Source organism: Dipteris shenzhenensis, chromosome 10, assembly GCF_047967505.1.
Source record: "Dipteris shenzhenensis isolate YYH24624 ecotype China chromosome 10, Dip_SZ_1.0, whole genome shotgun sequence".
Lineage (NCBI taxonomy): Eukaryota > Viridiplantae > Streptophyta > Polypodiopsida > Gleicheniales > Dipteridaceae > Dipteris > Dipteris shenzhenensis.
In genome coordinates, this window is record NC_141605.1 from 45,873,709 (window position 1) to 45,895,121 (window position 21,413).

General features: G+C 42.9%; 1 protein-coding gene across 1 annotated transcript in view; it reads left to right on the forward strand.

Moving 5' to 3' along the window:
• LOC147897891 (uncharacterized) overlaps positions 1 to 11,344 on the forward strand; it is a 47,171-nt gene extending 35,827 nt beyond the window's left edge. The window contains exons 4-7 of the mRNA XM_087380142.1: positions 8,916 to 9,049; positions 9,828 to 9,884; positions 10,051 to 10,168; positions 10,460 to 11,344. Coding sequence (XP_087236268.1) covers positions 8,916 to 9,049; positions 9,828 to 9,884; positions 10,051 to 10,168; positions 10,460 to 10,626 — 476 coding nt within the window. The 3' untranslated portion in view covers positions 10,627 to 11,344. The remainder of the gene's footprint in view (positions 1 to 8,915; positions 9,050 to 9,827; positions 9,885 to 10,050; positions 10,169 to 10,459) is intronic.
• Positions 11,345 to 21,413: the final 10,069 nt, after the last annotated feature.

Below are 21,413 nucleotides of genomic sequence, written 5' to 3' on the forward strand. Positions count from 1 at the left end.
GGATGCGGAAAGATATACATCAGTTTGTTACTGAATGCCTTACATGTCAGAAAGTGAAGTATAGACGGAAGGCACTTGGCCTACTTATGCCTCTTCCCATGCCTCAGGCACCATGGGAAAGTATTGCAATGGATTTCATTTTTGATTTGCCAAGATCAAAGTCAGGGAATGATGGGATTTGGACTATCATTGATAGATTCAGCAAACAAACTCATTTCATTCCGGGTCGCAAAACCATAAAGGCAGATCATATGGCTAAGCTTTTCATGGCACAGATCTTTAAGCACCATGGTATGCCTAAGTCCATTGTCAATGATCGAGATCCCAAAATGACCAGTCTATTCTGGAGAGCTTTATTTGATAATATGGGGACGAATCTGAATTTTTCTTCTTCTTTCCATCCCTAGACAGATGGTCAAAGTGAAGTAGCAAATTCTACAGCATTGGATATGCTGAAATGCTACGCAGGTGACCAAGGTTCAGACTGGGAAAAGTACCTACCATTGGTAGAGTTCGCTTACAATAATACAGTACACAGCTCTATAGGAAAAGCCCCCTTTGAGGTCATCTATGGGAAGGTGATTTTGCCACCTATCCTAAGGACCAAAGATGAAATATTTGCAGCTGATCAGTTTGTGAGAGACCTCCAGACAGCTTTCAGACAAGTCCGGACTGCAATTGAAAGGTCTCAAGAAAAGCATAAAAGAGCTGCAGATAAGCATAGGAGACAGTTAGATCTCACGGAAGGGGATTGGGTACTTTTGAAGTTCGAGAAAGCAAACAGAAAGTGTATGCAAAGTTATCTTCCAGGTACTATGGCCCTTTCAGGGTTATAGAAAGAATAAATGAGGTTGCATACAGGTTAGCATTGCCAGAGCATTGGAGGATTCACAATGCTTTCCATGTGAGTCTTCTAAAGAAATTCTAGGGGCCAAAGCCTACATAGCCAATATCAGAGGATCCACTAGAAGTGGATGAGCTGGAGGAGGTCCTTTAGCCAAAGCAGATTGTGTATTATACTGTACGCAAAGGCCCTCAGGGCATGGAATTTTACAGGTATTTTGTAAAATTCAAGAATTATACGGCATTGGATGCCAAGTGGATGGACTATTTAGTTGACCTCAACTGAAAAGCTTCCTTGTAAACATCCAAAAGCTGTGGATGATCGGACAAGGGGATGTCACCACAATGTAAATATCCTAAGTCAAAGTACAATTGACCATTTATCTGATCATAATTAAAGAGTTTTCATTTGTGTTAATTATGGTCACAGAGTTCTTTTAATGATCAAAGAATTGACTACGGTCAAAGATACTTGACTTTGGTCAAGTAAGCCTGACTTCGATCGGGGAGACTTGGTTTATCACCAAGAGGGTTAACTGCAGTTAACCAGAGAACCACAGAGCTGACTACGGTCAAAGAGTGTTGACTTCGATCAACGGGACTTGGCATGCGCCAAGAGGGTTAACTACAGTTAACCAAGTTGTGCCAACTTCGGTTGGAGAGATGTGCCAGCTTCAGTTGGAGAGACTTGGCCATAATTAAGGCGCCATGACCATTGGTTAAAGCTATTTAATTACGACCAAGAGGGTTGACTTCGGTCGACCAAGAATTGTGTTCTATGTTTTGTTCACATGTTTGTTCAGTGGGGACGCCCACCTGTGACTAGGATTAGTCCACAATTTATTATTTGCATGCAAAGCGTTAACAATTGATGGGTGCCATGGTGGTGCGCTTTAATTAATTATTGCAGGTAGTATGAAGAGCCAAAGACCCAAGGAATTTGGAGCGTAGCAAGTATTTCGGAGGCCACCCGCATGACCAAGTGCTACGAAGACCCCAGAAATTGCCCTTAGAGGCATGTAATAGGATTTAGTCTAGTTTTTTGACAAGTGGCATGTTGCCATTTTGAAATGAGCTTGAAGCTCTTGTAAAAATGGACTCACATTTAAATTTGTAAAAGATAGCTCTACGCTGAACTACGTATTCCTTCTTCTCTCAAGTAATAAAATCCTTCGGGGGGGTCCAGCCCGACTGTTGTCGTGGGCCCTAGTACTGAGTAGAGTGAGAGAGTGAAAGAGAGAGCTAGAGAGAGAGAGAGAGAGTGAACAGATAGCTCTACGCTGAACTATGTATTCCTTCTTCTCTCAAGTAATAAAATCCTTCGGGGGGGTCCAGCCCGACTGTTGTCCTGGGCCCTAGTACTGTGTAGAGTGAGAGAGTGAAAGAGAGAGCTAGAGAGAGAGAGAGTAAAGGAAGGTAGAAAAACAGCAGGGAGATTGCAGGAAGATAGGAGGATTATGTCATCTGGACAGCAACATCTGCATCATCAGATCAGTCTCTAGGTGCCTCTATAGACCTGCTACTGAGGAAGATGGGAGGACTTTGTCATCTACATACAGAAATATCCGTATCATCAGATCAGTCAACAATGATTCCTCACCCCCTAGACGGTCAATGAAGGTTGTGATCTCATCAATGTATAGCCCAAATAATGTCAATCAGAGAGGGCAAGCATGCTTCATCCCTATCGTGCTCTTGATTCAGTCTGACAGGTCTCTAGGAGCGTGTACTCTCCCTCTGACTGACTCGTATAAGCTCATCACTTCCCATTTCACATCTGCTGGGATCTCCATCTCCTGAAGTCACTTGATCATGCAAAATCGTGGGACTGTATCATAAGGCTTCCGAAAGTCTACAAAACATGCATAGACTTTTTGGGATCTCAACCTCGCCTTCTCGATGACTGCCTACAAGGTGAAGATGTGATCAAGGGTGGAATGCTATCTCTGAAACTCAGCCTGCCCCAGTGCCCGCTGCCCTTGTGCTTTTGTGTAGGAAAATGATCTCTCTCTAGTACAAATCAATATATCTTAGCCAGTGTATGACCAATCATGGGGGTGTTGAAATTCCCATTATATATCTTGGCCACTGTATGACCAATCATGAGAGTGTGGTAGTCCCCAATATCCATGGCACAATAGCAGTGGTACTCCAAGCAGGGGGGAAACCGTGGCACACAGCATGATTGAACGGGCATGTCCATGTGCGAAGTGCTCAATGTGTAGTCCCTCATGGTCCTGGACTCTCCGGTTGCGGAGCCGGCATAATGCGGCTCGCGCATTTTGTGTTGTGAACAACCTACATGTGGTGCGTCTGGAGAGGGCAGACATGTCAGGTGGTGTGTGAGACAGGACCTCATAGAGGGATGTCGCATAAGTGTGCCACACATCAGGATCATTGATGGCAATAGGTGACTTCCCCTCAGACAAGAGCCTCCAGGCAAATGTCAGGTGGTGTCTAAGACAAGACCTCATAGAGGGATGTCGCATAAGTGTGCCACACATCAGGATCATTGATGGCAATAGGTGACTTCCCCTTAGACAAGAGCCTCCAAGCAAATTGACTCTCCGGTTGCGGAGCTAGCGTAATGCGGCTCGCACATTCCATGTTGTGAACAACCTGCATGTGGTGGGTCTGGAGAGGGCAGACATATCAGGTGGTGTCTGAGACAGGGCCTCATAGAGGGATGTCACATAGGTGTGCCACACATTAGGATCTGTGATGGAAATAGGTGACTTGCCCTCATACAGGAGCCTCCAAGCAAAGGTGGAATCACCTCTTCCAATAGATCGAATCACCTCATCCATCTAATGTGATAGGAAAGCCTGAGCTAGACGACACAACTCGACAAACCCAACCCTAGGTGGACACTCTCATGAGGATTGTAGACATATCCTCTCTGTTCAACGTGGGTAGATAGACCACTAAAGTGACGATAGCACTTGTTAGACAGCAGCTTTCTTCCGCGACGCCAGCCCTCGCCCCATCCTGAGCCACGGCCAGACGAGCTCCTCTTGTCACTCCTTAGCCGCCTAGTGGTTTTGGTCCCATAGACAGCATACACAGGTCCAGCCACTGCTGAGATGGACGGTTTGACCGATTGATAGACGGCCAAGGATTCTCCTTGGCATTTGCTTCCGCTTTTGGTGTCTCTCTCACAGTGATACCATGACGTATTACTTTTTTCTCATCACAAACATCAGCGTTGGGTAGGGGTGCCGCCCCACCGCTAGGTTTCATTGTATCTGGGTTTTTTTCAGTCTCATAGACCCTTTGGTCTTTCATAGACACTAATAAACTTGCTTTATTCTTTCTACAATGTTTTCCATGCATTGTAAAAAAATTGTACATCGGCATGATATTATCATATGTATATGCGTTTGGTTGATTTGTTTTTATGGCTCTTCCAGCATGGTTTGCTCCTGGTCAATATCTGGAGACAGAATTTCGGTGCAGATCCCAAATGGCCACACTCTGTCACAGCCCCAGAGTCCATTCAATATTGCATTAAGAGTCGATTGCACACTTGATGAGGAGAGTTACTTGTTACATCAATTGGGGATATGTGGCCCGGCTCACATAGTTAGGTCCTTGGCTTTTCTATGAGGGAGAAGATTCAGACGAGGCCATTGTCATTGTCAGAGTCCCTGATCTTATCACTCTAGGTGCAGTGTCTATTCTTTGCATAAACCTAAGTCTCCTTCTATGGACTCAACTTGGGAGATCATTGCCAGTCTTACTACGTAGCAGATTTGGCGACTAGATGCATAGAGGCCTTATATGGAACTTAGGCCTTTTCCTTTCAGTGGCTTTCAGAATCTGGTAGGATATGACACACACCCTAATGGCCACTTGGGGCAAGATTCAAGGCTCGTCACGTGCTGCATATCTTTTTTCAGAAGAGAGTGGGATCATGTGGTTTATTCTCCATATATATACGCACAGGGCCTTCATGGAACTTCCACTCTCGGGATTTATTATGACAGCCTCTTTTTTTTTGGGGGGGGGGGGGCCTATGCTCTCTTCCTCTGAACTCTGTTAGTATGTTGCTCAAAGCATGTGAAGGAAGACACTTCCAAGGTGTCTCCTGTGATGCACTTTAGATGGATGATCATATCTAGAGCGACAATTTTTTGTTGGTCCATGGACTTCATGCTGTGGGCTGATATCCTCATTCAAGCTATTGTTGCCCTCTTGTTTGCTGCCTCCTTTCTATTTTCGAGGTATTTCCTCTTTCCTGCTGCTGGACAACTCTTTGCAACAGCTCGGCTATTTTTGTGTGCCTGTTCAGTGGCCTAGCTAGCTGCCTTCATTGAGGCTGACACTCCTTCGAGACCTAGTACCCCTCATATTTATGTTGCTCTATTCTCTATTGAGTATTAAACTTCTGGCTGGTTGAGCAGGGCGTTTCATGACCAGGATTCATGGTGCAGGCTGTAAAGATATCATTGATCTCCTTTTAAGGAAGATGAACTCTTGCTGATAATATCCCTGTTGGCCTTACCTCACATGACTTGTTCTATCTCTAACAACTCTGGTAGTGTTTTGTTCAACTTTATGTGGTATGATACTTTGGAGCTGCCCTTCAGTAACCATGCAGCACGGGATTCAAATATCTATCCCCAGCAGCAATAGGATCATAAGGATCTCTTTAAGATCTGGTTTCATGCCTCAAGTTGAGGCTGCTGTTTCTTGTAGTGGAAGTCTCAACGTTGTGGCAAGGGCGCTGTTTAATCTGGTCAAGTTTTGTTATTAAAATTTGTTGAATTTGACTACAGTATTTTGCTTCGATCATGTCCCTAGCACCATCCATGAATGTTCCACCTCCTCTCTCATCTACATTACATTTCCCACTATCTATGTCCTTTCCTGCTGCTTACCCATCAGACATGCTTCTATTCCATCTCTCTCTTTCCCAATGCTCTTGCATCTGCAATGAATTTCATGTGTTTTCTCCATCTGCATTTGCATTTCAACACCTTCAATACCTCTAGCTTCGTACCTTCTATGTACTCTTATCTATGGCTACAGCAGTTGTGACTTCACACTATGGTCTTCCCTAGGGGTCCTTGCCTCATCCATGGCCTCTCGCAACCATATGCCCCCATGGCACCTACAATTACTCCTGTTTCAATCAAGAGGCCCTTCACTTTTTCAACTACTTCAAGCCCTGGAGTGGGTAGAGGTGTTGCATCAGCCATGGCGTTTCTCAGTTCTACAGAGAGAGGAAGATTTCTAGAATTACTCAACAAAGCTCATGTGAAAACTCAGAAGTTCAACGTGAGGATGCAAAACCTTGCGTGAGAAAATTCCTCATAGCACGTAAAGCCAAAGGTGTGGAGAGTGAGCATGCCTTTTTACACATCTTTCCGTCATCCTTGAAGATGCAGCTGGCACTGGTACAGTCAATTTCCCCTTGATTATTTTCTAACTTGGTCAGACCTCAAAGAGGAATTTCGCAGAGTTTCAAGCTGGAAATGTTTGAGCATATAATTATCCAAGAGTTGTCCATAGACACGATGAAGCCAAGAGAGATCATCTTTGAATTATACACTGGTATAAGGGTCCTGGCTGCCGAGGTGTCAGCCCCACCTAAATGATGTTGGTTCTTGAAGGCATTACCCCCCACCATTGCAATAAAGTTGTTGACAAACTTCTGGAGCATGCCTTCTTGCAAGACTTCCTGAGTGAAGCCATAAAGATCGTCAGAATGACTTACCCATTGGAAGACTTCCCCCTTGGAAAACTCCTTGAGGTTATGCCATTCTTATGATCCCACCTCTCTTGGAAGCTTGGTGGTAGAGAACCACAACTCTCTACCACCAAGCTTCCAAGAGAGGTGGGATCATCAAAATGACATCACCTCGAGTTGTTGGAAGAAATCTAACAACTTGAAGAAAGAACAAGGATTGAGGGGACCTCATCCTTTGAAATCCAAGTTAGAGGTGGTCTCTGGTGCATCAAGTACATGGACGACAAGAACTAGATCAAGCGCCGAGCAACCAGACTACCTGGTTAACCCAACAAGTAGCCAAATGTCAATTGGTGGAGTCTCGAGCGGCAAGTGACAAGCAACATGTCGACACCAAAGCTGTCCAATGATAGTCAGCGGCAGTCGAGTAAGGGTCCCGGTTAGGAATTTAGCATTGCGGTTGCTAGAACCACCTGACAGATGGGAACAAGTCTTTAAGAGTCTTATTGTTATGGTAAAACAGGTTTCTTGGCGTCTTGTATGAGAGGCAAGTCTAAGTGAGTCTAGAGTCCTGTTGCAAGGAGTGGTTCGAGGCATGAGTCTATGCGGCCCCTGGTTGTTTGTACTGGCCGAGAGCCTCTTGATTAATACAAGTATTGCACTCAGCTGTCATTTTTTATTCATTACGCTTGTGTACCTATGTTGCTTCTCTCTCCACCCCTCTTCATACATTTTTCTTCCACACAACACAGCCCCCTTATTCTGCAACCAAGCACCAGTATGAACGTTGAGCCAGTTATTGAGGAGTGCAAGAGAGGGCATCTTCCAACCAGGCATTGTGCATTGTGTGACCTGAGAGGTGAGTGGAACCAAGCGTCAACATTTGGCGATCGTGCTGGGGAAGGATATGTGTTGAAAGGTTTGAGTGGGGAAATTAAGTGGGTTGAGAGTAGGAGACTTAGCTCCGAGTGCACAGATAGAATCAACAAGCAACAGTTTATGCTGACTAGTGACGAGTTGCGATTGTTACTCGATCGAGTGTAATATTTCAAAAAATATCTCCAAGTGTCTGCTATTGATTTTGGAATCTTATAGGCCTGATCGAAGACTACTGTCTAGACTAAGGGCAACCCTTCATATCATCTAGGCAATTGAAGATGTCTCATTCACGTTCAGAATGAAGCTAGGAGAGAGGGTGGCAAGATTTAGGAGACAGAGAGGCTACAATGAATTCCGAACCGAGTACGGATGATTGGTGAATCCACATGATGTCGCTACAAACCCCTAGCAATGGCATGAACAATCTCGAAGAACCACGGGTCGTGGTCCAAGTGGTGTGGCATTCGACTACTGCACCAACACCGATAGTGAACCGGTTAGGGGAAGCTGTCTATAATGACCTGAAATCTTCAATCAGGAAACAACCTTTAGGCAGTGGATGAAGGATTTTGAGCGGTCATTCACAGAAAGTTTCCATGTTGAAGAACGAGCCCCATACTCAAGCGGAGTCAATGGCCAAGGACTGGGTGAGCATCCGGATCAAAGCCAAGACATGCTTCCAATCAAGTATGACAACAAGATTCTATCCGTGAGTCAGAGACACAACAAGAACGTGGTCGCACCAATAGGCGGGTTTCTGACCAAGAAATGAGCGGTCAAGGCCAAGCAAGCCGAGTACCATCCCAAGGTTTGGTATCGAAGACAAGTATTCCAAGCCCGGTCTTACTAGGATGCCTGACCACATTGAAGCAAAGTACTCCAAAAACTACTACCCCTCAAGTGCATGTCTGAGCTGGAAGACCACTACAAGGGCCAAGCCTACTCGCACCTAAAGTGCCAGTACGTGGAGGACCGAAACTAGTTGCACCAAAGGTACCTGTGCATGGGAGGCGGGCTCGACCAGAAATTTTGACTCCACCAGTTCTAGGGCATGCTTATACACAGCATGGAGGTTCACCCACTCAGCAAACAAGAAGAGGACAAAGAGCCTCCCGAGGAACCAGAACCAGAACTGAAGCCACCAGTTGTAAAGCCCAAGGTGACCCCCAATGAAGGTGAAATTTCAGAATTATAAAGGACCCGACCCGTACAATCACTTGCAAAGTTTTCTGCTAGTTTGTCACATTAATGGGGCCAAGACCAAGGAGGAGTACATGAACTACTTTCCCTGCACAATGGTTAAAACAGCTCAAAGGTGGTATAACCAATTTCCGATTGGCTATTTTCGGGATTGGGAACACAAGACCAAAGCATTTTTGAAGCGCTTCCTACAGGAAATTAATGAAGAGGATGTTCACACTAAATTGAGCGAACTCAAGCAAAGGGAAGGCAACTCCAGTCAATATTTCGTTCTGACTTGTGACCTGCTATACCTGGGTAGACATCCGGTCCCTAGAAATTGTTAATCCTACTAAGACTTATGAAGACTTGCTTAATCGTACTGTGGCCTTGGAGAGAAGTGGTGAGGCCAAGTCCAAGCTGAAGACAAATAATAATAACAGCAGTGATGATGAGGCAAGATTCACCAAAGAAGAATAAGCTTAAGTCCCGGTCTCCCCTTCCCCTCCAGGCCAAGTCCAAGCCGAAGACGAATAATAATAACGGCAGTAAGATTCACCAAAGAAGAATAAGCTTAAGTCCCGGTCTCTCCTTCCCCTTCCCCTTCCCCTTCTACATCTTCCTCCCGTTCCACCCTCCCCCGCTCTGCCCTCCTCTCCTCCTCCCCTTCTTCTTGCTTGATCCTGGCTCCCTCCCCGGGCTGTTTCAGCCCCCTCCCCCCATTTTTTTAAAATTTTCTTTTTGAAAAGTTCTTTTAGCCTCACGCAATAGGGAGACTAGCGGAAAGATTTTACTGGTTTTCGAGTCAGCCTTCTCACCATCAATTGATGAATGGATCCTCATTTGGTCAATCCACCGGCCTCTAGAATTTCTAGAAGATGAGTTGCAACAGCTTCAGCAGGACGTAGAGCTTGAGAGCTCTACCTCACTTTTCACACGCATCTTTGGATCTCACCCCTCCAAGATACAGACCAGAGTTTGGATGCTTGCGGCTATACCCTTGAACCTCGCCCCTCATCTTAAAGACGTTCGTTTGTTGGGATGTGGTTTCTTCCACGTTGTTTTTTATTCTCCAGAGGCTGTGAGAACCCTGCTCAAAGCCAACCCCTTGCAGTCGGAAGGAGGCTATGTAGTTAGTCTGGATTGTTTCAGTTTCAGTGGAAGGAATGTCACATGAAGATGTTAATGGGCATGCTTCATATCTGCTTGTTCTCTATTTTGTACTCTGGTATAGGCAGTGTACTATTTAAGTAGCGTGATATTACCTGCATACAGTCATATGGATGTAGAGGTGGAAGGTTGCTCAGCAGGAATTTTATATATTTGATCTTCTTTTCTAGACTTCCATTCAGGATTGTTCTGTTCTATGGACTCCTTGCAATATATTAAGTTCATGGGTGTCTTTCCCTTCATGCAAAGGTACTGAATTGTGCTGCACTATTTCTTTTATGTGACAGGGTGAGAATTGTCTTCGAGAAGCTTATATCAAACAAAAGGATATATCTTACAACATTGTACGTCCTGGTGGTCTGACAAACAAAGAGGGGGGCAAACGTGAAATAATCATTGAGCAGGGTAAAAAGTTGTTGAATTTTTTGAGATGGTGCAAAAAAGAAGATTAAAATCTGTGTTTGATGATCCTTTGGAATGTGGAACTAACGTAGAAAGTAGAAATCAGCATGAGCCTCGATTTCGTCTTTGGGATGTGTTTATATCTTCTATTGAAAGTTGCAAAAATCTGGCTGATGACAATTTTAAGCATAGAGGGAGAAAGTTAAAAGAACAGCTTCTTAAGGATCTTTTGAGAAACCTTTTACTATGCACACCTGTTTACTATGACTCCTCAATGCCGTCTGTTGAATACAGGTGACAAAGGCAGTGGGATGATTACAAGGCAGGACGTAGCAACTGTAGCAATAGCCTGTGTAGCAGGAAAGTGCACTCCAAATGCCACTTTTGAGATTGTAAATGGTGAAAAGGATGGAACCCTGGATGTCAATAGTCTTTCCAATCTTGTTCCTGATCAAGCCTAAGAGCAGGCAAAACATTCTACAACTTACACGAACTACTTTGCTGTCGTTGTGTCATTTCATTTTGTAGACAAAAGATAGACAGTGCAAAGAAAAATGGGAGACCTGAAGGTGTTCATATGGCTTCTCTCGTCTAAATATCTCTAAGACAGATCCAAATATGCTTAGCATGCTCGTCGATGGTATGGCCATAAACTAATCTATCATCTCAACGTGCTCATTGATATGTACTCAAGAACTGAACCATATAACTTGGCCATCAAATGAGTCTAGCATTTGATCATCCATTAGTTTTCAGTATCCATGGGGTCTCTTGCTTTGTGAATTTTTATATAGTGTTGAAGTTCCAGGCTATGGAGAAGCCTTTACAGAAAGCAAGCTTAGCCGGAATAGCTGCAAGTATTTCCCAACCATGAATCAGGAGCTCTACTTGAAGTCTTTCATGATCCTTGGCTTTGCCATTATGAATCTTTTTAATGGCTTGCTTCAATTAGGAGGTGATTAAGAGTGTAGAGTCAGTGGGGCAAGGGATAACAACAATCATTTTATGATTGTCTATGCGCTCGTCAGATAGATTCTCTTGCTTACTTGTCTTATGCCATTCCGATGTAATTGCATGTTCCTTTTCTAGGAACTCCTTATTGTAATATAAAGTTACATGGATTTTGTAATTTTTGGTCCCCTCCTTTTCTTAGGGGACAGTTAAAGGTAATATAATATACATGGTTTTCATACAAAAAATGTGTGTGTGTGTGTGTGTGTGTGTGTGTGAGAGAGAGAGAGAGAGAGACACACACACACACACACAGAGGGAGTGTCTTTATGATTATTTATATAAGACTTCAAAGTCCCCAATAACAAACCCATGTGAAGAGAAGGTAGAAACCATGTCAACATGGACAGATCCGAATACCCAATAATGCTTGCCAAAGCAAGCAGTAGGAAGTCGTGCTTCGAGACGCTGCTCAAGAAAGAGTAAAAAGTCAGCAGTGCCAAAAAACGTGGGACAAGGGTCCCCTCGAAGTCACACACACATTTTTTTGTGGTGAAAATACACACACACATGTTATTTTTTTATAGTGAAAACTTTGAAGGCTTTATATTACAAGATAGCTATCCCAAAAAAACTGGTAAGCCAAAAGATTACATCAAGAGAAAATTTCCATGTAGGACAAGTATACATCATGATTTGTGTAGTGAGTTTGCAGACAATAGAAGAGTGATTGCTGCAAAGAACAATGGAAGAAATCAAAAGTAGAAAGAACTGGATCACTAAAGACTCTGTGGTTTCTATCTTTCCAGAGAGTCTAGAGTGCCTAGTAGTGAACCCAAGTAAAGAATAACTCAAAATCCAACCGTCAAGGATAGATCCCAAACAACAAGAAAAGCTTGCCAAAAGAAGCGTGAGGCCAAAAGAAGCGTGAGGAAATCTCAATCTCAATCTCTGCCGAAGGATGCCCAAGAAGCTCCGTGTCTCGGGGGAGTGCCAAAAAATATGAGATACAGATTCTCTTGGAGCTAAACACCTACAACAAATAGGCGAAGCAATATGTCTGCGTGATAAAAGATGTCCAGATGGAACAGCCCCAACAAAACACACCATAGAAAGACCTGTTGTCATAGAGGGACCTTGGAAAGCCAAATCTATTTCAATCTTTTTCTCCACCATTTGACCGGACGATGCAAACACCAAATTTGATTAGCCCTGTCCAATGCCCATGGAATGGTTCATCTTCAAATGGTCATTCTCCCCAAGAGAATTCAGGAATTGGAATTACATGGGCTGTTGTGACAGCAAGTCGCACCCTCTTTCATGAAGAGGAAATCTCTCTCTCTCTCTCTCACACATGAGCAGAGAAAACGAAAGAGCCATATGTCGGAGGAGCAGGAAGAGGGGAGGAAGAGACAACAGGAAGAGACTGTACAGAACCTAGCATGAGAGGAGCAAAATGCTGTACAGAGGGTGGGGCCTGTATGGACGACTGTACAGCAGGTACGGCCTGCGCAGGGGCAAAGGAAGGAGCAGAAGCAAACGAGAGCGTTGAGGGGATAGAGAAGAATGGTACGGATGGAGGCGGCCTGTGCAGAGGCTGCTGCGCAGAAGGTATGGGCAGCAGCGGGCCTGGTACAGATCAGACGGAGGGTGTACAGAGGTTGATAGAGGGGTACGGATGCAGGCGGAGCAGCAACAGCAGGCTGCAGGCAAGGTACGGAGACGGGCAAGGGAGAGGGAGTGACTGAGCTCGCCATCGTTCCTCACACACACACACAATGGTAAAAGCATGATACAATGACCAATTAGTCCAATAGAGACACCAGGAGAAGAATTGATTGTACTCCGGGATGGGAGCATGTCTCCCAAACAACCAAAACTGCTTGCCAAATGAAGTGGAGGGAAAACGATCTCAAAGCATCAATTTGAAAAAGAAATCACACCCTATTCAATGATTATATGATTAGGGGTTCGGAGGTTTGATAGAAATTGCTCCAGGGCCAAAGGACAAGTCCAAAATAGATGTAAGAGTGTCTCTCGTGGATGAGAACAAGTGGGACAGGACGAAGAAGCAATGCGATAGGCAACCAAGAAAGATCCCATTGGTAAAGCCCCAACCAAACGACGCCATAGGAAGACCCTTTGCTTGAGAGGTAGCTTATTGCTCCAAATGCGCCAAAGAGTTCTCCACCAAGAAAGAGACTTATTCAAATGCCAAAAGTGATTTCCATGGTCCTGGAATCCAAGGCCGTGGAAGCAATAACTGATATGCCTTCTTGGCAGAAAGATAGGCAATTGAAAAGGAAGAGTGGTTAACTTAGAGTCTCACGATCAAACCTTCAATAAAATAGGTGATGGACAGGCTGAAGAGGTTGCAACAAGGTAGTAATAATACGCCAAATAGATCTGTGATGCAGCCCTAAGCAGTACTATCTTCTAGCAAGTGTGTAATATTGATCATCCACAACATCTGCCACTGCAGAAACCCCCAACCGATGCAAGAAAAACACCTTGCGAGGTTGTGAGTGAGCTAAAGCAAAATGAAAGATCTAACTCTAGTGAAGATTGTGCAATCAAAATGTGTTCGTAGGATCTAGAGTCTACCAAACCAGTGGAGATAATCCACAAGTTGTTGCCAATTCTTGAATCAATCGAGAAGAGAAAGTACAACCCGAAATACGACAAAAAAGTGACCAAATATCGCATCAGAATAGCCAGGACCCAATGGCCAAAAGCATCTGTATGTAAAGAGGTGAGTAAACAAGACAACATAAGAGTCCATGGTTGACGATGCCCCGAAAAGTTGGGCATGAGCATAGCCTTGTGGGCCAGCAAATGAGTGTAAAGATCAAGAATGTTCAAACCCCCATGGACCCTGGGCGAACATACATAATTGCTTTTGAGAAGGCGAGCTGCCTTACGATCATGCTTGGTGTGCCAAAAGCATTCCATAATCTTAGTGAGAAAATTTTGAATATCCTAAGAAGACTAAGAAAAAGGGGAAAATAAAACTACACAAGCCATGAGAACAGACTGAACAATTAGAAGGCGAACATGTAGTGGCCAAGTAGATAGCTTCCAATAATGTAACGTGTGGAACAGCTTTTGTAGCCCAGGCATTTGGCATATTCTATCCAATATAAGCATTTGCGATATTTTCCATGATTTGCCTACGAGGCACAAAACCATATGGCACAAGTCGATCCCATATACAAAAAGTGTGATGTACGCAAAACCAACATTTAAGAAATCTGCTTTTGTTCTTTTTCTTTTTTTAAGAAAATAGCTTTGACAAAGGGGCCTCTCTCTCTCTCTCTCTCTCTCTCTCTCACTCACACACACACACACACACAACAGACTACAGTACCATACACACAATACACACATAGACTATAGTGCACAGTGCACACACACATGCGCGTGCACGCGCGCACACACACACATACACACACACACACAAACAAACCCAAAGCACATACACATACAAAAAATACACACACATATGCAAGAAACAAAAAACCAGCCCCCCCCCCCCTCTTAAAACAAAGGCAACCCTTTTTTTTTTTTTAATTTAAAAAAAAAGGGGAAAAAGTCCCCCCCAAAAATCCATTATTAAAAAATGACGTTTCATCTAGAAGTGCCACGTTTTGCATCATAGACACGTTGCATCAAGTTTCGACCTTATGAAACATGTTTTTTTGCTGACTATGAGTGTGCCAACATTGCTTAAGCACTAACTCCTCATTTGGCTTTAGTGAGACCGACTCTCATTACAACAAGGAGATGGACAAAAAGACTGAAACCAATGCAACTCACAAACTTTGTAGTAGCCATGACCTCATGAATTGCCTCACCATACACCTTACTAAAAGTTTTCACCTAGTGTCAACCATGCACTAGTCAGGTGTAGGGGCCGTGGTATGAAATATGTGAAGTAATGCTATGAGGATTGTGATGGGAAGAAGACATTGACGCTTAACAAAAAAAGAAGAATAACCTAAACAGTGCTTGACCACCGAGGGGATTATAAGGCGGGGAAGATTTCCAAAAGGTAAGAGAGGAACCAAAAAACAAGAATAGCAAAAATAGTGCTTGAGAGCAAGGGATTATAACATAAGGAAGATTTGCAAGAGGCAAGAGAGAGAATGAGGAAAGAATACCGAGGCAAGGAGGATTGATAACAAGGCAAGGAGGGAAAAGCGATTGAGAGAGAGGCAAGTTCAGTTCAAAAAAATTTTGAACCCAAAAACGATAATAAATACACCTTGTTTTTAGCGTATTTTTGGATAGATTTTACCTCATTTTCATTGTATCTTGGCCAAATTAGTTATAGATGTCATTGTATCTTGGCCAAATTAGTTAAAGATGAATGGTATTGGAGAAACTTCAACCTAAAATTCTAAAATACAGGAGACAATAATGTCATATCTGTGTGCACGTGGCATCTCGCTATTTGCTGGTTCCTTAATAAAGAGATTAAGAAAGGGCCCTTTTTAAGCGTTTTTGGCCCTAATGGAGTGTTCAAGCATGTTCAATTGGTTAAATAAGATGTTGGATTGGTCAAATGTGCATTTAAATTGATCAAACAAGATATTGCACCAATCAAACCAGATGTAGGAGTCATCGAAGAAGAAGTTGGTTTGGTCGAGCAAGGTCTCACATTGGATTGATCAAACAAGATATAGGAGTGATTGAAATACGTGGGACTAATTAAACAAGATGTGAGGCTTAAACAAGATGTAGGATTGATATTTGGAAAGGGAAGGAGATGTCTTTGAGCATCTTCATGACCACTTTGAATATACAAGTATGCGTTAATTTTGAGTATGACTCTAGTGCTACAAAAATTACTTCTTGTACCAAAATTAACTACAATTTTGATGTGAATATAGTGGAACATATATTGCTTTTCTTTTTTGAAAGTAATCAAAATTGTATGGCATGTCTCTAAGTAAACAAGCTTGATAATATCATCTATACATGATTGTGTTCTCAAAGAAAACATGGGAGTGAATTTCAAATGTTGGTTTTTTATTTGTCATTGTATTTCTTGCTAATTTGTAGTTAAGAGACAAACAAACTTAGCACCAGTAATAAAGTCAAAAGGGATAAAGCATAATGCTATAATGAAAATTAAAAGTAAATTGTAAACATACATCCAAAATTTTTGAAGTACTACAAAAGAAAACAATTCAATTGAGAACATATTGTCACATGAAGTAGAGATTAGCATAACAATGCTTAACAAAGAGCCATGGATTTTCAGTGCAATACGAATGCAAATGTCACCAAAATATAAAAAACAATGATTGCACAAAAAAAATGAGACTCGCATACAACAATCTCAAAATTCCTAAAGTTGTCTTATTGGGTGGGCCATTTTTAAAAAATTTTTGACAAGTGGTATTTGAACGTATGATAAGGGGTTCCAACTTCCATTTATTAATCCACTTCCACTCTCCCTAACTAATGGAACTCTCTTCTTTTACTTGAATTACTCCTCTCCACATCTCTGTTAGGGTCCTCTTAACCCTGGATTTCCTCCTAGTCTCTCCTCTCCCACTCGACCCTAAATTTCTGTTTTGCATCGTGCTTGCATGACCCATAATCTGGATTATATTGCTTGTTTTATTTTAGTGAGAACAATAATAACGAAGTAGGTGAAAGAGGTCGAGACTAAAAAAGTGTACTTTCGATGAAAAGGTGGTACGATAATTGGCATAGGTATTCTAGGATATGGTATGTGGAAGTGTGGAGAAGTAAAATGTTAAACAATTCAAATCTTGGGATGAAGAGGAAGATGTAGAGTTTGAATTTTTTCTCTCCACCTAAACAAGAGTAACAAGGTGGTTAGTCATTACTAGTTTCCAAATTATTCCATTGTTCTTAAGACCAAAAATGGGTCAAACATGCTAACTGTATTAGTGGGTGGTCGGTCCCCCAAAAAACAGATCTATTACAAAAATTGGCCAATCATGAGGCACACCACCCTTGGCATACGCTACAAGAAACCAACAAAAAAGACCTACTCTAGGGTAGATTGGCTCCTATAGCTATGAGGGTATGACTTACTACTAGATTAGAAGGATCCACTATCCAACTAAAATCTCATATATATACTTTGACAGTAGCCATTCTGACCGATTCTCTGTAACCTGTCTTCATTGAATGTTGAAAGGCCAACCCATTTGTGAATTTCCCATATCACTAACAAGATAGCTCCTCAAAGATATGGCCAAGTCGCCACCAGGGTGGACGGGAGACCAAAGGTATCACCTAGGATTGGAATTTTCCATTGTGATCTACTGTAAAATTTTGCCATCAGCCTTGGAAGCCTCTAATGGCTACTTCCAGTTGGTGCCACACTTCACCTAAAACCATGCAGTTCCAAACCAAATGCCTAAGCATCTCCATCGCCCCACATAGTGGACAAACCAGGTCGATTGAAATGTGTTTTGCCAGCTTATTCCTCATAGGAAGCCATTGATTGATCATTTTCCACATAAAAAAATTAGCCTTTCCCATGGAACACCCATTCCAGATGCCCCAAAATCTGGCCTTCCACCATGCTATGATGTGCCTTAGGAACCGCTTCCTATTAAGATCCATGAATAAGGCTTGCGTATGCACTAGCCTACAATACTACACAACCCTTGCCGAGAGCTTATGCAAGGGAGTCCTCCCCAATCACCCAGTGATTAGGTCTCCAATCTAGTGAAGCGATGCAATTCATTGGCCCATGAATCAAGGATCCACTCCAACATAGCCTGAAGAAGATCTTCTATGCCCTCAATCAAAGAGACTAGCTCGCAGCTGCTCTATTTTCTACCAATTCGTGCGTCTTGTATCCCAAATGTCTACCCACACTTTCTTAGTTGTGTCTTGCAAACTCCTCGGCCTCCCTTTCCAAATATCCTCTAGAAGGATTGCATCCACCAAATATCCTCTAGAAGGCTTGTGTCTGCTCATCACCAACCATCCCTCTCTTTCCACGACATTAGGGGAATGCATTCCTTCTAGACCCAAATCAACCCTGCTACCATTTTGGACCCTAGTACTTTCACCGAGGAGTCAGAACACATGATGTGGTTCCACGATAGCCCCTTCCACGAGCTAGCCCCATGGCCTTTGGCTTTCTCAATGAGAATTTGCACTATCTCCACCCACGATGCATTCCCTTCAAACAATCTTAGGAGCCACTTGGTCATCAATGCAACAATTCTTAGCCTGATATCGAGTTGCCCTAGTCCTCCTTGCATTTTTTGCACTTTCAGGAGTTCCCATGGTATGTGATGCATTTCCTCCTGCCCCCCTCCTTCACCAATAGAAATCCATGAAATAAAGCTTCAATTTTCTACCACTGTACTTTATCAAAGTGCTAGAGAGATGCCACATATGTCATGGTTGTTAAAATATGTGCTGGATGACTAGAAGCGATGCATTCCATCCTAAACTAATGCCACTGCATGCTCTCAGTTTTGAGTAGATTTTTTTTTGGAACCACTCAAAACATTGATGCATTGTTATCCCTAGGCTGATGGGAGCGCCTAGATAGGAAACTATTTCTCCTCTTGAATCACTTGCACCTTCATGGGCCAGATTTTGTTCTTATGAGGGAGGTCTTCTCCCAACTGCACTTTGAACCCAACACATTGCAGAATCCCTTAAGCACTTTGAGCAGACACTCAACATTTTCCCTATGTTCTTGTGAGAAAGCTACCATGTCATCCACAACTTAACCACTTCTACGAACGGTAGTGCAACACCCTTGAACGCTCCCACTCCTATGGTCTTCTTTAGCCCATGTTTGAGAGGGATTGTTCCTAAGTTGAATAGTAGGGGGACTAGCGTATGGACCCCCTAAGATCAAACCTCCCAATAGTCCCCCCATTGATACACAAGACCGCTGATGCATTATGAAATAAGCACGCCACCTTGGCTGTGAATCCTTGCCCAAACCCCAAATTTTTCATCACTACTAATAGATAGTCCACCTAATTATGTCCTATGCCTTTTACTAGGTCTAACCCGAACAATAGAATTCTTTGCTCCGTGGCATTTGCATGATCCAATACTATGGCAATATTCAAAATGTTATTAAAAATTCTCAGCCTTTCACAAAGCCATTTTGCTCCCAATCAACCCTCTATGCACGCATGTCTAATCCACCAGGCTAGGGCCTTTGTAATACTTTTGTATGATGTGTTTACAATCGTAGTCAACTACCAATCACTTACCTTGAGCATGCTGGGCCTCTTAGGGAACATGTCCTATGTTGACATCTTTTGAGAGGGCACCCCTTTCTACTGCTTCGTTAGGCATCACCACCATTAAGTCCTTGCCCATCTGACATCCCAGCAAACCAAATAAAATTCATCATTTAATCCATCCAACCGGAGTGATTATCTTTTACTAAAGCATCTAGTGCTTCCTCTAGCTCATTGTGTCAAGTATCTTGCCCATTGGATATGCTTTAGATGGTTGAAGTTGCCACAAACCCCATTTTTCACCAAGTGTTATGCACAAACATTAAAACACACTCTGAGGTGTGTTATTCAAAAGCTCACATACCCGATAGACACGATACATTGCACATGAATGAATCCCATCTATGTTGAGTCAAGTACCAAGTAGCATGCCCATCGGATATGCTTTGGATGGTCGAAGTCGCCATAAACCCCGTTTTTCACTGGGTGTTATGCACAGCCATAAAGACACATACTCTGAGGTGTGTTATTCGAAAGCGCACATACCCAAAGGCCACGATACTCTGTATGCATGTAAAATAGGTGTGTGCCAAGTGCATGCCCATCGGATATGCTTTGATGGTCAAAGTCACCACAAACCTCGTTTTTCACTAAGTCTTATACACAAACGTCAAAAAACACGCTCTAACGTGTGTTATTCGAACGTGCACCAACAAGCTGTTGTCCCTTATCAAGAAAATGTGGTGTTCAAAAACACCCATTTTGTAGTGTATTTGTGCACTACTGTTACCATTAAACAATAACATATTCCATTCAAAATGACCAAAAGGCAATTATAGTAGAGGTGGGAGAGTAATCTCCATTCCACAAACTCTGAAAAAACAAAGACTAGACCCACAAACTCCTCGATATTTTGTTGAGTGTGCAAAACTTACAATTATAAAAGCAATGGTCTACAAAAAAAGATAAAGGAAAAAATATCAATTACATACCTTCCAAATACTTGCCAGTAATTTACTGTTACCATTAAACAGTAATTATTATACAATTCAACGTCTTGAATGGCACCCTCCCCTACAATAGCAATTAATTCTTGGCAAAAACTTATGATGGATGCCAAAATTCTATAATCACTGCCAACCAAGTCTGACAACTATTGGCCTAAGAAGCCTTCGCCTCTTCCACTTGCAAGTCTTGCATTACCACCTCAATCTCTACTAGACGATGTAGTCAATGTGGGTTTGACTAGAGCATTAATTGTCGCTGCTTGTTGCAAAGACCATCATCAGTGCCTCCATCCTTGCCTTCCTATCCAGTCTATAGACTTGGTCGGCCTCCACTTTTGTCATCACCCTGCAGATTGTGGCATCCCATCTCCAACAGGGGTCTTGGGATACCATACCTTCTTCCCACCAGGCCTTCCTAATCCCACTGCAAAACCTTTAAGATTCAAAAAACTGCTTGGTAAACTTGAACGGCACATCCATTGATTTGCTAATGCATCTAGGAACACAAAACCGCTAGATAATCAGTGTATGATCTCAAATACACTTAGAAGCAACCATCTCACCACTCATAGGGACCTACATCCACCATCCCTCATATGAAATGTAAAATCTGTCGAGCCTCCCTACCTAGACTTCATTATCCTTTCTCCTATTAGACCAAGTAACCCCCCCCCCACTTCTAGATGTAAGAGCAATGAGTCAACCAGTCCCAATGTAAGGTAGAACTCTTCCCATGCAAACTACTTAGCCCTCCATAGTGAAACTCCGTGATGGGTTCCATCGCTATCCCTCTCCGTGAAATTCCAATGATCAATCTCTTTCCACTATCTAGTGCTCCCTTTCCATTATGTCTTTCAAGTTTCTCTAGCATGTCCCCCTATCCTAATCTAAGTTAGGCACTTAAACACTAACCACCCTGAACTCCAAACCTTCCTTGCATGTGGTAGCACCTAGAATCTAGGCCTCCTCATCATTAAACAAATTCCTTGGTTTTAGGGTGTCTAAAGTCAACACAACTATACCTTCTCGACCTCTACTTGGGCAATTGGCATACACTTCATATCCCAATTGGTAGAAGGTAAA